The sequence below is a fragment of the Nyctereutes procyonoides genome, unplaced genomic scaffold (assembly GCF_905146905.1).
Source record: "Nyctereutes procyonoides isolate TBG_1078 unplaced genomic scaffold, NYPRO_anot_genome, whole genome shotgun sequence".
In the NCBI taxonomy this organism is placed as follows: domain Eukaryota; kingdom Metazoa; phylum Chordata; class Mammalia; order Carnivora; family Canidae; genus Nyctereutes; species Nyctereutes procyonoides.
Genome location: NW_026575030.1, coordinates 22,030,455 through 22,044,310, shown reverse-complemented (window position 1 = coordinate 22,044,310; position 13,856 = coordinate 22,030,455). Strand labels below are relative to the sequence as shown.

The following is a 13,856-nucleotide window of genomic DNA, read 5'->3' as shown; positions in this document are numbered from 1 at the left end:
CAGGCGGGCAGGGGGCATTGGGGTCAAGCTGGGCCTGGCGGGCTCCAGCCTGCGGTGGCACCTGGGGCACGTGCCAATTACTTTATTCTCTTGTTTTCTTTCCTGCTCCCAACTCCCTGTGCCATCTCCTGCCTCCTTTCCGATCCGGCTCCCATCGCTCCCCTTTCCTTCCTCTCCTCCTCCTCCTCCTCCTCCTCCTCTGCCTGCATCCCTCCTCCCTCCCCTCCCACCCACCGCCCCCTCCTTCCACCCCTCACATTTCGCTCCACACCCCCCCAAGCTCTCTGGTGGATGTGAGTTGACCGTGGTCCTCCAGGACTTCAGCGCGGGCCACAGCAGCGAGCTGACCATCCAGGTGGGACAGACGGTGGAGCTGCTGGAGCGGCCCAGCGAGCGGCCCGGCTGGTGTCTGGTGCGCACCACGGAGCGGAGCCCCCCCCAGGAGGGCCTGGTGCCCAGCAGCGCCCTGTGCATCTCCCACTCCCGAAGCAGCGTGGAGATGGACTGCTTCTTCCCTTTGGTCAAAGGTAGGGGGATGCGAGGGGGCGGGCTCGGGCCCAAGGCCGCTGGCCCCAGAATGTCCTGGAACTAACGTGTCTCATGAGCCGGTTTGACCTCTGACACCTGCTTGTGAAGGGAGCGGGTTGGGAACTCGGAGAAACAGCTACCTGTGACTATGGGAAGGTCTCGGGTCACTTTTGTGAGTTCGTTTCCTGTTCAAGTGCAAGCTGGATTGGGTGGCCCCGAGTCCTCGTCCAGCTCTCCCGCTGCACCGGGGAAGTGTCCCCCGGGCTGGCGCCCAGCCTTCCCCCTTCTGCACCGCCCACACCCCTGCTCCAGAGCCACTCTGGGCCCCCCGACCCCCGCCCCAGTGCCCATGATCACGCAGGGGCTCCAGGCAAACCCCGGACCAGCACACGGCGCCGCTGAGTCGGGCCTGGCCCTCCCCTCGGCCCTGCCAGGGTTCCAGACACTTATTCCTGGGGCTCGAATGGATAAGTTATTTGAGCCCTGGCTTCTGATGTGTATAAGCTCTGTGTTATTTATTTTATGTGAATTCTCTGCTCGTTTATTCACTTTTTCCCTTGCACCAAGGAGGCCGAACTATTCAGAACCGTGGTTCTGTTCTCCAAGGCGGGGCGGGGCAAGGGGGGGCGCCTGTGGATTGGCAGCATCAGCATCCCTCGGGAACTTTTAGAAATGCACGTTCTCAGGCACCACTCCAGACCTCCGGGGTCAGAAACACTGGGGCGGGGACCAGCGGTCTGTGTTGACAAGCTCTCCGAAGGACTTTGGTGCTCACTCCAGTATGACAACCACTAACCTCGAAAGACAAGGCTGGCAGGGCCTCTGAAGCCAGTCATTGTACATTGAGTAAACGGAGGCCCAGAGGGCGAGACCAAGTTCTCCTGGTTCTGAGCTGATTTTCTTGACTGGTCACAGGATCTACAGGTGCCGTCTGCACAGACCCGTGCTGGGTATTTATGAAATGGGAAGAGGGTAGGGACGTGTTGGGAGGCAGGGACACCAGGGTCACCACGGAGACCCGCTACAGACCTCCTGATGGGTACTGGGGGCTGATGAAATGCCCAAAATGGTCCCGACTCTCAAATTCCATCTGGTCTACCTCTAAAGCCGGCCTTCCTCTCGTCCACCAGATGGCGGTACAGGTTGCCTTATTAGGGCTGCCCGACTCCTTCAAGGAGTTGGATTTTAACTAAAACCTGGTTCTCTTCGTCCACACACACACAGATACACACCCCTGTGTCTGCTTCCCCCAATTTGGCCATCACCTGCCCCTCCCCCCTTTTCTCTGAAGACTGAGGAGGGATGGTGTCAGGAAATCATGTGGAGTTTGAATTGTGGATACAGCACCTCAGTCCTTTGAAGTAGCCACTGGAGAAACTCATGGTACTAGGGAAGACAAGATCCCTGACCCCAGGAATGTGGTTCTCTTTGAAGTCCAACCGAGGGAAAACGGGGGCACAAGGGGGCCAGAATTGTGAGGGTGGATGATGTAAAGTTCAAGCAGTGCCTGGCACGCACGCAATACGCGGTAGTTGTCATGATAAGTTGTAGTTGTGACATCATTTGTCATCGGTTATTCAGCAAAATAGCTGCAGACTTCCACATCCAGTCTAGAGACCCCGTCTTTGGAGACAAGACCAAGGACAGCACCTCATGTGCCAGGGAAGGTCTGCAGGTGCAGGTGGTTCTATCAGGAAGGACTCTACTTCCAGAGAAGAGCTGAGACTTCCTTTTATTTTATTTTATTTTATTTTATTTTTTATTTATTTATTCATGAGAGATACAGAGAGAGAGAGAGGCAGAGACACAGGCAGAGGAAGAAGCAGGCTCCCTGCAGGGAGCCCGACATGGGACTCGATCCTGGGATTTCAGGATCAGGCCCTAAAGCTGAAGGCGGCACTACACCACTGAGCCACCCAGGAGTCCCCGAGCTGAGACTTCCTGACGTAGGCCCGGCCTCCCCTGCATCCCCTCCTCGCCCCCACCCAGCTGCGTGACAGCAGCAAAGCCACAGTGGAGAAGCAGAGAGCAATCAGAGGGGGTGTGTGACCCAGAGGCCTTCAGGGCAAGAGCTCTACAGGGAGACAGATTGGTGGAGAGTTAAACAAGATACCAGGGAGGAAGGATGGAAGAGAGAAAGTAGGGAGGGAGGCAGGCTTGGAACTTTCCAGCTCTCTCCACCAGCCGGCAGTACCCTACAAGGGCCTACCACCCATTTCCTGGGCTCTGTTTGCAGGCTGGTCTCTCTCTCCAAGCATAGGCCGGTGAGCCTGGCATTGAGAGGGCGGCCCGTGAGCTCACACTGCCCTTTTGCCATGTGGGCTCAGAATATGCAGGCGTCCGAAGCCTGGCAGTCAGGACTCCATGGAGAAGCCCTTATGGCCCAGATGCAGCCTCAGCTGCAAGTACGTACACTCAGCACATGCCCTGGAAAGCCACCTCCGGGGCCTGCCAGGAGCCTTGAGCTCTCAGCAGAAAGTCAGTGGCTCCTTCTCCCATTCCAGCGGGCTGCCTGCTGGCCACCTGGCCTCTCCCCTCAGCTGATTTGTCTCCAGCAGCTGCTCCCCTTACAAGCTCCGCACAGCTGCATGGAGAATAAAATAGTCCTCTGGGGGTTGTGGAATAGGACATGTTGGGCTCATCTCGTGTCACTAGAGGTCAGAATCTGTTACTTTTTCAGTTCTGAGAAGGAAACTGGTCCTCTTAGCCTTTGCAGAGACCATCAGATCAGTGCTCCTGTGGGCTATGAAAAGCTGGGCGGTATCGTAGTACATGCTAAGTGCCACACGAGTGCTCAGGCCATGACTGTTGCCCCCAGAGATGGAAGCAGAAGAACCTTGGAATGTTCACACTAAGGGGGTCCTTGGGAGGACCACCGGACCAGGGTTCTCAGCCCTAGCTGCATAGAATCAACTGGAAGCTTTACCAAACGACAACGTCCAGTCCCCACCTAAAACAACCAGATTCAGAATTTCTGGCAGGGGACCTGAGGGTCAGTGTTTTTTAAATGCTCCTTAGGTGACTCCAACGTATAGCCAGGACCGAGGACTAGTGCACTACCTAGTTTTCTTTCTTCTAGGAGCACTTTTGGGCACAGGAAAGCAAGGGGACTTCTCACAAGCCATAGGGAAAGTGGATGGCAAAGCTGGAGGAGAACCAAGGCTCCCACCTCCCTGCCCAGAGCTCTCCACCACGCACTCTGCCCATGGAGCTTCCGGGCAGCTCTCGGGCTCCTCTCTTGTCTTTCCGTCCGGTGCCTCTCAGGAGATAGTGGTTGGTTGTTTCCTTCTGATACATCTGCAACGGGACTGATGACAGTGCTGTGTGACCAAGCAGGGGGCCTGCCTTTCCTATTACCTTGCAGCCACACTGCCACCCTCACTGGGCTTGGGCGCTGGGGGACCTGGTCATTCCTCTTCCTAATCGATCCCCTCTCACTTTCTCAGCAGTGAGCAGGGGAGGGCGGTGCCTCCCAAGGGGCAAAGACTTTGTAACAATGGTTTCAAGTCTGGATACGTCTGAGAATCACTCAGAGAAGACTTTTTAAAGGTCTTCTGATGCCTCACACCTCACTGCAGACCGGTTAATTCAGAACCACCCAGGTCCTGGGTATCACTATTTCTTCAGCTCCTTGGTGATTCCGATATTCCATGAGTGTTGAGAGTCCCTGCCTTAGGGGGTTGGCAGCCTTTCCTAGGAGACATTTAAAAAGACTTAGAAGGGACTAATATGCAAGTTACATAAAGAACTCCTACAACACAACAGGAGAACAATTTAATTTAAAAATGGGCAAAGGATTCGATAGACATTTCTCCAGAGAAGATATACAAGTGGCCAATAGGCTCATGGAAACATGGGCAGCCTCACTAACAATTGGGGAACTGTAAATCAATACTATAAAGAGATATCATTTTATATCCATTAGGATGGCTATTATTTTTTTAAAGCCACAGAAAATTGGGGCACCAGGGTGGTGCAGTCAGTTGAGCAGCCCATTCTTGGTTTTGGCTCAGGTCATGATCTCGTGGTGGTGGAATCAAGCTCCACGTCCGGCTCCGCACTCAGAGCAGAGTCTGCTTCAGATTCTCTCTCCCTCCTTCTGCCCCTCCCCCTGCTCTCTCTTTCAAGTAAATAAATAAATCTTTAAAAAATGTTTAGAAATGTAAAACCACAGAACAACAGTAGGCCTTGGCGAGGACGTGGAGAAATTGGAAACCTGTGCACTGCTGTGGGAAAGTAAAATGGTGTGGCTGCTGTGGAAAACAGTAGAGGGTTCCTCAAAAACTGAAACAGAATTACCATGTGATCCAGGAATCCCACTTGTGACTACGCACCTGAAAGAATTGAAAGAGACCCAAGAGAGAGATTAGCAGCACTATCCACAACAGTGAAAAGGCGGAAGCAGCCCTAGCGCCCATTGATGGTCGCATGGACAAATGAAATGTGGTTTTTTTTTTTTTTCTGGTTCAAATTAATGGTTTTATTTCCATCTGTAACACTAGCAGGAATCCAACAGACTGATGTACATGGATATAGTTTAAATGTAACAAAGAAAGATTTGAACTATGTACAATGAAGAAAGGAAAATGATTTTTTTTATCAATCTTTTCCTATTTTGCAGTTTCTGAATAGTAGAAACTAAACGTTTTTTCCCCAATTTAATTTAGTATGAAGGAATAGGAATACAAGCTTTATGATCAGCCATTTGTCCTTAAGCACAAAACTTAAAGGAGATTTTGGCTGCATGGTGGTCTTGGTTTCTGAAGTCTGGGTACTGCTTGAACCTAACAAAAGAGTTTCTATGAAGCCCAGAAGGAACTTAATGACAATGACATCCAAATAGAGGGCAGGCATACCTAGCATCGCGCGCCGATGAGAAATGATGTCCTGCCCTCCTTGACTCCAAGTAGAAAATTACTTTCATATGCACACAGTGGGATATTACCTGGCCTTAAAGAGAAAGGAAAATCTGACACATGCTACAACATGGACAAACTTCGGAGACATCATATTAAGGGAAATAAATTGGTCAAAAAAGAACAAATACTGTATGGCTCCACTTATATGAGGTACCTAGAGTAGTCAAATTCATAGAAACAGAAAGAAGAATGGGAGGAGAGGAGCAATGGGCAGTTAGTGTTTAATGGGTAAAGTTTCTATTTTATTTTATTTTTTTAAAAGATTTTATTTATTTATTCATGAGAGACACAGAGAGAAAGGTAGAGACACAGGCAGAGGGAGACGCAGGCTCCATGCAGGGAGCCCGATGCGGAACTCGATTTCGGGACTCCAGGATCAAGCCCTGGGCCAAAGGCGGGCGCTAAACCGCTGAGCCACCCAAGGATCCCGAGTTTCTATTTTATAGGATGAAAAAAGTTCTGGAGATGGATGGGGGTGGTGATTGCACAACAATGGGAATGTTATTACTTAATGCCACTGAATTGTATACTTAAAAATGGCCTAAATGGTTAAAAAAGAAAAAAGAAAGCACTGGTCCTTGGTGCTCCTGCGCCAGGCTCCAAAAACCTCAGGTTTCCACACATAGCTATCTAAGGCATCTGTGTTCCTTCTCCTTTCCTGCAGTTTCTTCCCTGGCTGTAGCTGAATGCTGGAGAAGCCATAGGAAGTAGCAACACCGAGGTGAGGGGGGTGAGCCCTATGAGCAGAGGTCCACAGGAAAGGGGCAGTGGCCTGAGTGGCCCTGGCTCCTTCCCAGGGAGTGCTCTCTTATGAGGTCTCCCAATGATTTCACTGTCATCACCCAACTGGCCTTAGGAACAGCTCACCCAGGGCGTGGAGGCTGCGAAGGTATAGAACAGTAAGGAACACCTGGGCTCCGGAGGCACATGGCACCAACAGCCCAAGAGTCTGTGATACTGGTGACTCCCATCACGTTTGTAGCCAACTCAAAAATACCTGACATTTATGGAGCCTTCCCAGGGGTCAGGTTTCTGGGTTAGGGCCTTAACATGAGGAACTGCAATATATTCTCATTTTATAGACAAGGGAAATGAGTCTTAGAAAGATTAGGTGACCAGCCCAAAGTCACGTCGCTTACAAGCAGCGGACCTTGATTTGAAGCCGGGTCGGTCCATTCCCCAAGGTCTCGTTCTTCACCGGCGTGCTCTGTGACCTCCCAACTCTGAAGGTGCTCAAGTTCATTGCCTCTCCATCTGCGTAGGCTCCCCTTCATTCAGCCAGTCCAGCTGGATGAGCATTGAGAGAGAGATGGCCATACAGACTGCTCTCACTCTCCCCCCCACCTCCGGCCTCATGTACTCCCTCCCTAGAGGTAGTCGCGGCAGACACACAGATTTTATCCTGTGGGTGCTTTGCCCACGAGAAAGATCCTGGTGGCCCCAGCTAGAGCAGAAAAATTCTCATCAGCCCTCAGGATAGTACCCTGAACCAGGGCCACTGCTGATAGGGGCCAGCCTAACCCTGGAGCTGGGCCAGCCTGTCCAGCGGATTTTCTGTGGGATGGAAACTTCCTGTGTGCTCTGCTGCCAGGAACCAAAATGGGTCTCTGCTATTCCCTCTGCTGTCAGATCCAGAGGATAAAAGGATCCTCCTGCTACAGACTCTGGAGAGCCCACCAAAAGTCTCTTAGTTTTAAGTGTGGTTCTGCATTAGGACCAGCTACTCTCAGGTTTTTGTTGATTGTAGGATGCCTACCACAGGGGTTCACCATCGGAAGCTATGAAAATAAATCCCTGGAGGATGAATAGTTCCCAGACATGCCCTTTCAGGGGTGAAGTGACACATTGAAAGTATAGTCACTGGTCTACACTCCTGCTCCATGTGTGCATCTGTAACAGCTGTGAGGGAGCCACTTTGGAGATCAGAACTCACTTTCTCCTAGATCACAGTTGTACACTCTCAGTGATGCATGGGGGTAGGAAGGGGTTTCCATGCTAGCCCACAAAATTGCATTCAAGACTAACAGAGCTGGAAAAAAAAAAGAATAATACAGCTGAATACAGTGTGTTTGCAGTAGAAAACGGTGGTAAAATGGATAAGAACAACTGAAACCAAAAAATAGTGCATTCGCATGAGAAGTCTAACTAGAGTGCTGATACTTCCCGAAGAAAAGTGTGTTTTAGGACAGATGGAAATGCACTGGTAGAGATTCTAAAAGGAGTTCCTAGTCGTTTTTCAGAATTATTAAAAGTTAGAATTAAAATTTCTCTTTTTATAGTTGAATGAAAGTGGGCCTCGATGAGACTTCATTTCACTTCAGAACATTGGCTTTTATGGATTCCCAGAATTTTAGAACTGGAAAGCACAATAAAGTCCTCTGGTTCACTCTCTCCCTAATATAAGGAGCCCCTTCTCCATGTCCCTGAGCGCTCCCAGGGACTGGGGGCTCATTACTTCTAGAAGCAGCAGCTGCATTTTAGTGCACTTCTAATGAGGAGGAGGTCCTCTTGCTTCGTGCTGAACTCCAGATGCTTCCTGCCCATCCCTCCCCCTGCCTCCTTTCTCCAGCCCCCCACTTGAAACCCCCCAGTCCTAATTCTCATGCTCCATCTCCTGTTTTTTATCTAGAACAAAGTAATTTGCATATAAAATGTTAGACACGTCTTTCCTAAGGTACAGTTTTTCTGTACCTTATCTATGTACATCTTTTATTAAATCCTTAGGGCAGAACAAAATATTTTGGATTAAATTCAGCAATCCTGACTTGTTTAAAGCGGTTGTGTGTGTGTGTGTGTGTGTGTGTGTGTGTTTAGAAGTCCTCTTAACTGTCTGTCCTTGGATTTGGGAACTTCCAGGCCTCCGGCTTTACTCCTGCACATCGAGTGCCCCCCAGTGCCTCACGCACACCTCTGATCTGATCTCCTTCTCTCTGGGCACAGCTTAGAGGCGATCGATTTCCACTCTGAGGCTCTCTACGGGCTTGTCTTTCTTCCTGGTTATTCCCCACAGTCATATTGCTGCTTATTCTAAAAAGAGCATTTTATTACCAGTCATCCTTATCTTCCTGAGTTACCTGTGGGATCCCCTCCAGCCCTAACGATGTCTGCTGTTTTTTCTCTCCTTAATAACCCAAAGCAGTGAATCTAAGTGTCCTATGCTTAATCCGTCTATGCTTAGCATCAATATCTCCATTTTAAGGTCTAACTTATTAGGTTTAACCACAGGAAATTGCCTTTGTTAGTTAAAAATGGTTGAATATCAGCAATTTCAGATGGTTCAACCTAATGTATTACAGTCATCCATCATTTTTCTTAAAAGCGTACTTACTTGCAGGGGTGCCTGGGTGGCTCAGTGGTTGAGCATCTGCCTTCGGCTCAGGTCCTGATCCCAGAGTCCCAGGATCGGGTCCCGCATCGGGCTCCCTGCATGGAGCCTGCTTCTCCCTCTGCCTGTGTCTCTGCCTCTCTCTCTCTCTCTCTCTCTCTCTCTCTCTCTCTCTGTGTGTGTGTGTGTGTGTCTCTCATGAATAGATTTTTAAAATCTTTTTAAAAACTTAAAAAAAACTGTAAAGTTGGTCATGTTGTGTACACAGGCTGTTTAGAATGTAATAAAGTGGCCTGGCTACCAGGAGGCTTTGCAGCAGATCATAGCAAGCCGTTAGATGAATGATGACAGATATGGAAGGACCACGAGTCCTGGCGGGGAAGACCTGGGTCTGAATCCCGGCTCAGCTGCTGACTAGCTTAGGTCCTTGGGCAAGATCCTAAAAGTCTATAAAAAGGGGCAACAGTACCTACTTCCCAGCCTAGGACCTCAGCAGAGGTCAGTTCATCTCCCTGCCTGCCCTTTGTCTCAGTTCTTATAGCTCCACGGAGGTGAGTCCAGGGTATTTCCAGCCTGAATCCTTTCCCGGCCTGTTCACAGAGCAAGGTTCAGTGTCTCCTTTCACACATAGGTTCTGCAAAGGTCCCAGCATTATTTCTAGTCTGCACCCCACTTGCCTCAGTTTCTCTTCCTGGCCTATCCTGGGCCCTTCCCCCAGGCTACTAACAGCAGGTCTGTCTGGCTTGATGATTCCCACCTCCCACCCTCCAGTAATGGTTTACTCCTCTCTCCTTTATCTTACCTCCCACCCAGAAGGTTGAGGCCCTACCTGATATATTTGAACGGAAAATTCAAGCTGTTCGCTGGCTTGCCCCTCTCAGTGACCTATTCTCTTTCAATGATGACCTCTGGTCAGTGAAGGAACTGTTCGGATCACACCGTAGAAATAGGCTGACCTGTGTGATGAAGGGTGGCACGAGATGTCGAGTGTTAGGGTCGGGATGGGTGTATCCTTCCTCAGAGGGATGGGCCAGATGTGACTCAGGGGTAACTGACCCTCACAGTCTGGGAGCCCTCACAGGATGGAGTTTTAGGAAGAGGGAGATGTAGGGGCCATCCAGTCCACACTCCCCATTCCCACCCCTTAAAAAATGAAAGAGAGCAGGGATAGTTGGAACGTGTGCCCCAGGCCTACTTTGTTCTGGGCGAGATGTCCTACCTGCAGCTGTCTACTCTCCATCCGATATTATTTAGGTCATGAAAGGGTTTGGAATCGAAGCCTCAGGTAGGAAGATGTCAGGCCAGGCCATATCCTCCTCTAAACACACCCCACGTACAGCTGAAGCAGGAGGAGGACATGTGCTGTCAGGGGACAGAATGGGTTTCTCCGGGGCCTTCTGCAGAGATCCTGCCTTTTTCCTTCCTCAAGCCTGCCCGCCTGCTGTGACTTAGCTAAATGCCAGATGCCCATTTCAATAGCGTATTTTCATGCCTTCTAGTGACCACAGCAAGTCTGTGAGGTCTACGTGAAGATCGTGTCCCCTTCTTGTCTAGAGGAGAGGGACGCCGAGACCTGAGTACCGGCCTTGTTCCTGGCCTGAGCCAGAAGATGGGGCTCAGAGGGAGGATGAGCACCTTGGGATTCAGTCCCAGAGAGGAGAGGCTGGCGATGCTGGAAAGGAGGTCACCCCAGTAATCAGAATATTCCCCTAAAAGAAGGCAATGCAACTTGCTCTTCCTGGAGCTAGCTCAGCTGAAACCACTACCCCCAAAAAAGAACAAAAGGACCAGAAATGCCAGGCACTGAAGGTGGCTTGGGAAGCAGAGAAGGAGCAGGTCTGACTGCTGGGGACATGCCTGCTGTATCCGCTCTGAAAGGTCAGAGGTCGAAGGGCCCTAAAAGCTGCCAGTAGTGCTTGCAGGCACATGAAGCGGCCTTCAGCAGTGGTGTCCTGATGCTGCTTCCAGGACATCATGGTCAGGACCCTCCCCTGGCCTCCTTGACGCCTTCCCCTGTGCCGCTTGAACCTTGAGAACCGCTTCCCCTCATGCAGGACCTGTGTAGAATTGAACCTGCAGCCTGAACCCAAACCCAGGGACGTGTCAAAGTCCTTCAGCTTACACCTCGGGCCGTACTTTGCACCAGCTCCTCGTCCTCTGGGAGCAGAGGGGCTGACCCCTCACCGAACAGCCTGTCCCTTTCTTTGTCCTTGCCCCCCCGGATAGGGCCGGGCCATCTGGTTTCCCACCACGGCTCCCGGGCCCCAGCCGGGCCACTGATCCTAATGCTACCACCTGCCGGCCTTTCGCAAGGCCCTAGCGCCCCGGAGGTAGGCCTCCCCTCCTGCTCAGGTGGGCGCGCAAGCAGGTGCTCGCTCCCACTGCCTCCCGGCTGCGGGTCCGGGGCGTGCTGGGCAGGAGAGCCCCCCAGTCGGGGCGGTCCGTGGCTCCCCTCTGGCTTCCACTGCGGACCAGACGGTCCCTGTGGCTTCAGGGGCTCCTGTGACAGCCGGCCCGGCGTTGGCCCCGGGTCCTCTGCAGCGTCTTCCTTTGCCACTGTAGATGCCACCGCAAACTTCGTGGCTGCGCACGACACGCGTGTATTCGCCCTCGGTCCTGTGGGCCCGGAGTCCCACACCGAGGTCATTGGGCTAAATCGAGGCCGCAGCCGGCTGCTTTCCTTCCGGAGCCTCTAGGGGACAGGCCGACCCCTGACCTTCCACCTCCCAGGGCCGGCCTGCGTGCCTTGGCTTGTGGTCCTTGCTCCATCCTCAGAGCCCGCAGTGTCGCATGTGAGGCTCTTCTCCCAGTCTTGTCCCCCTCCGACTGCAGCTGGAAAGGGTGCATGTGACTGTGTTTACTGGAATATTCCAGGATAACCTCCCATCTCAAGGTCCTTAATCACATCACGCAGAGTGTCTCTTGCTGTATAAGGGAACATTTCCAGGTTGCGGGGATTGAGACGTGGACGTGTTGGGTGGGGCCATGCTCTTCCTAGGCCATCCCACTCTTCCCTCCCCTGACCAGCCTGCCTGCCTGAGCTACTCCCTGGGTCAAGCCATGCACATTCTTACCCAGCACCTGCACCCTTGGTTCCCTCTGCCTGAGACACCCCAGATCCTGCAAATCCTCAGATACCTGGGCAGCTTGCTGCCACACGTCCTTCACATCGCCACTCAAATGGCCCCTGATTCCCACCCTCTCCCATCGCGATTGAGTCCTGCGTTGGGGGGGGGGTCTCCTCTGCTCGGTGGGGAGCCTGTTTCTCCCTCTCTCTGCTTATGCTCTGTCTCTCACTCTGTCAAATACATAAAATCTTTAAAAAATAAAATAAATTTGAAAAAAAAATTTTAGAAAAGAGGTTCTCAGTAAATACAGGAGGGAAGGGAGGTGAGAGAGGGAGGAAGGATGGATGGAAGAAAGGAAGGAAGATAGGAAAATAGGAAAGGAGGGAGGGTAGGAGGAAGATAAGAAAGGAGGGCGGGTGGGACGAAGGAAGATAGGAAAGGAGGGAGGAAAGAGTGAAGATAGGAAGATGGAAGGAAGGGGGGACCTTGCATCAGGGACCTCTAAGGAGCTCATGTAGAGCACAGGTTCATTGTGTTCTCCATGCCCTAAAAACTGTAGTGGAAACTGGCTTAAGCTTTAGCAGGAACCCAAGGGTAGAAACAGGGAACAGTGTTCAGAGGTCAGGAGTTTTGATTGAGGAAATCTTCGCATTCCTGTTTCCCCGGAAGTCTTTTCCAGGGACACATGGACTAAGTACCTCCCATTTATTTGGGGTGGTTGAAAACAAATATAAAGATGGGCAGCGTCTTCCATATTCCTCCTCTTACTGAGCTCTTCGATAAACTGATCTGAGTTACGTCAAGGCAAAATCTACTTTGCAGTTGATGTATGAGAACCGTCTGCGTGGCGCCCCAGGGGTCATGTGCTGAGGGCCGGAATGACAGTGCCATCCCTCGTGGTGGGCACTTGGCAATGGTGAGCCTTCCCGAATCGGAACTCAGAGTGATAGCCTGGCACTTGTTATTGCCCTACTTCAGGAGCACTTTGACCTACTTAGAAGTAAGCATTTCTGGAAGTAGATAAAACCTGGAAGGTTTGTTTTTAGCATCTCCAGCATCAGTCATCTTTCACTTTGATAAATAGCTCGTCTCCTCCCGAGCTCAGGCGGCTGCTCAGCACAGATCCCCAGGAACATGTCCTGGCTGCCTGCAGCTCCACTTCTCTGTCCCCGCGGAACAGGAACGGGGGCTGTTCTGGGGAGACGCCCGGGGCCTCAGTGAAATCCCACTGATTTCGTTGATCTTGCCTAGACCTCCCCCTGCCTGGGGCCTGGTTCAGACCAGAGACTGATCAGTGAAACTTCCTTCCTGAAAAAGGATGGACAATTGACAGGATATGCTGGGGCTTAATGTTCTTGAGTGTGTGTGAGTCAGCAGAAAGAGGCAGACAGGTGTCAGATGGGCAAGCACGGAGGAACCCATTTACACATATAGGATGAGCTTAGTGATGGTCTTGGAGTCTTGGAGCTGTCACCAGGTGCAGGGTGGCACCCACAGGGCCAGCAGTGATGATGGTTGGACCACACTCAAGGGAGAAGAGATTACCATGTGTAATGCTGGCAGTCATGCCTTTTTCTGTAGACATTACTATTAAAATGGCATGTATTGCTGGGAATAGTTACCCAAGTGGACATTATATAGTTTTGTAAGACATAGTTGGAGTTCAAATTAAATATAGAAGTAATGCACACTTTGTACCTCCAGCCTCTAATCTGAAGTATTTCTGGTTACTGATGATTATCTCAGTTCCTCTTTTTCCCATAAAGACAAAACCTCTACCTATGCCTAGTCCTGCTCTGTCTCCAGTTTCCTTTTTCTGCCACAAAAAAAAAAAAAATTGAGCCAACTGTTTCTCCCAGAATTCACCCAGTTATTTGTCTTTGCTCACGGAACATGTCTTATTCAATTTATATTTTCCATGTAAATTTCCAAATTCCCTTATGGAAGCCAGGATGGGGTAGTTTGGGAAAAATTATGAGTCACACTGGCGTCAATAATCAGGGAGTTCACAGGTCA

The 13,856-nt window shown here is 51.1% G+C and overlaps 1 protein-coding gene across 10 annotated transcripts in view; it reads left to right on the top strand.

Moving 5' to 3' along the window:
* The window catches only part of KALRN (kalirin RhoGEF kinase), a 656,901-nt gene that overhangs the window by 515,327 nt on the left and 127,718 nt on the right, over window positions 1–13,856 (top strand). For all 10 annotated transcript variants that reach the window (XM_055315792.1, XM_055315793.1, XM_055315794.1 and 7 more), the window contains exon 34: window positions 281–527. In XM_055315792.1, the coding sequence (XP_055171767.1) occupies window positions 281–527 (247 nt within the window). The remainder of the gene's footprint in view (window positions 1–280; window positions 528–13,856) is intronic.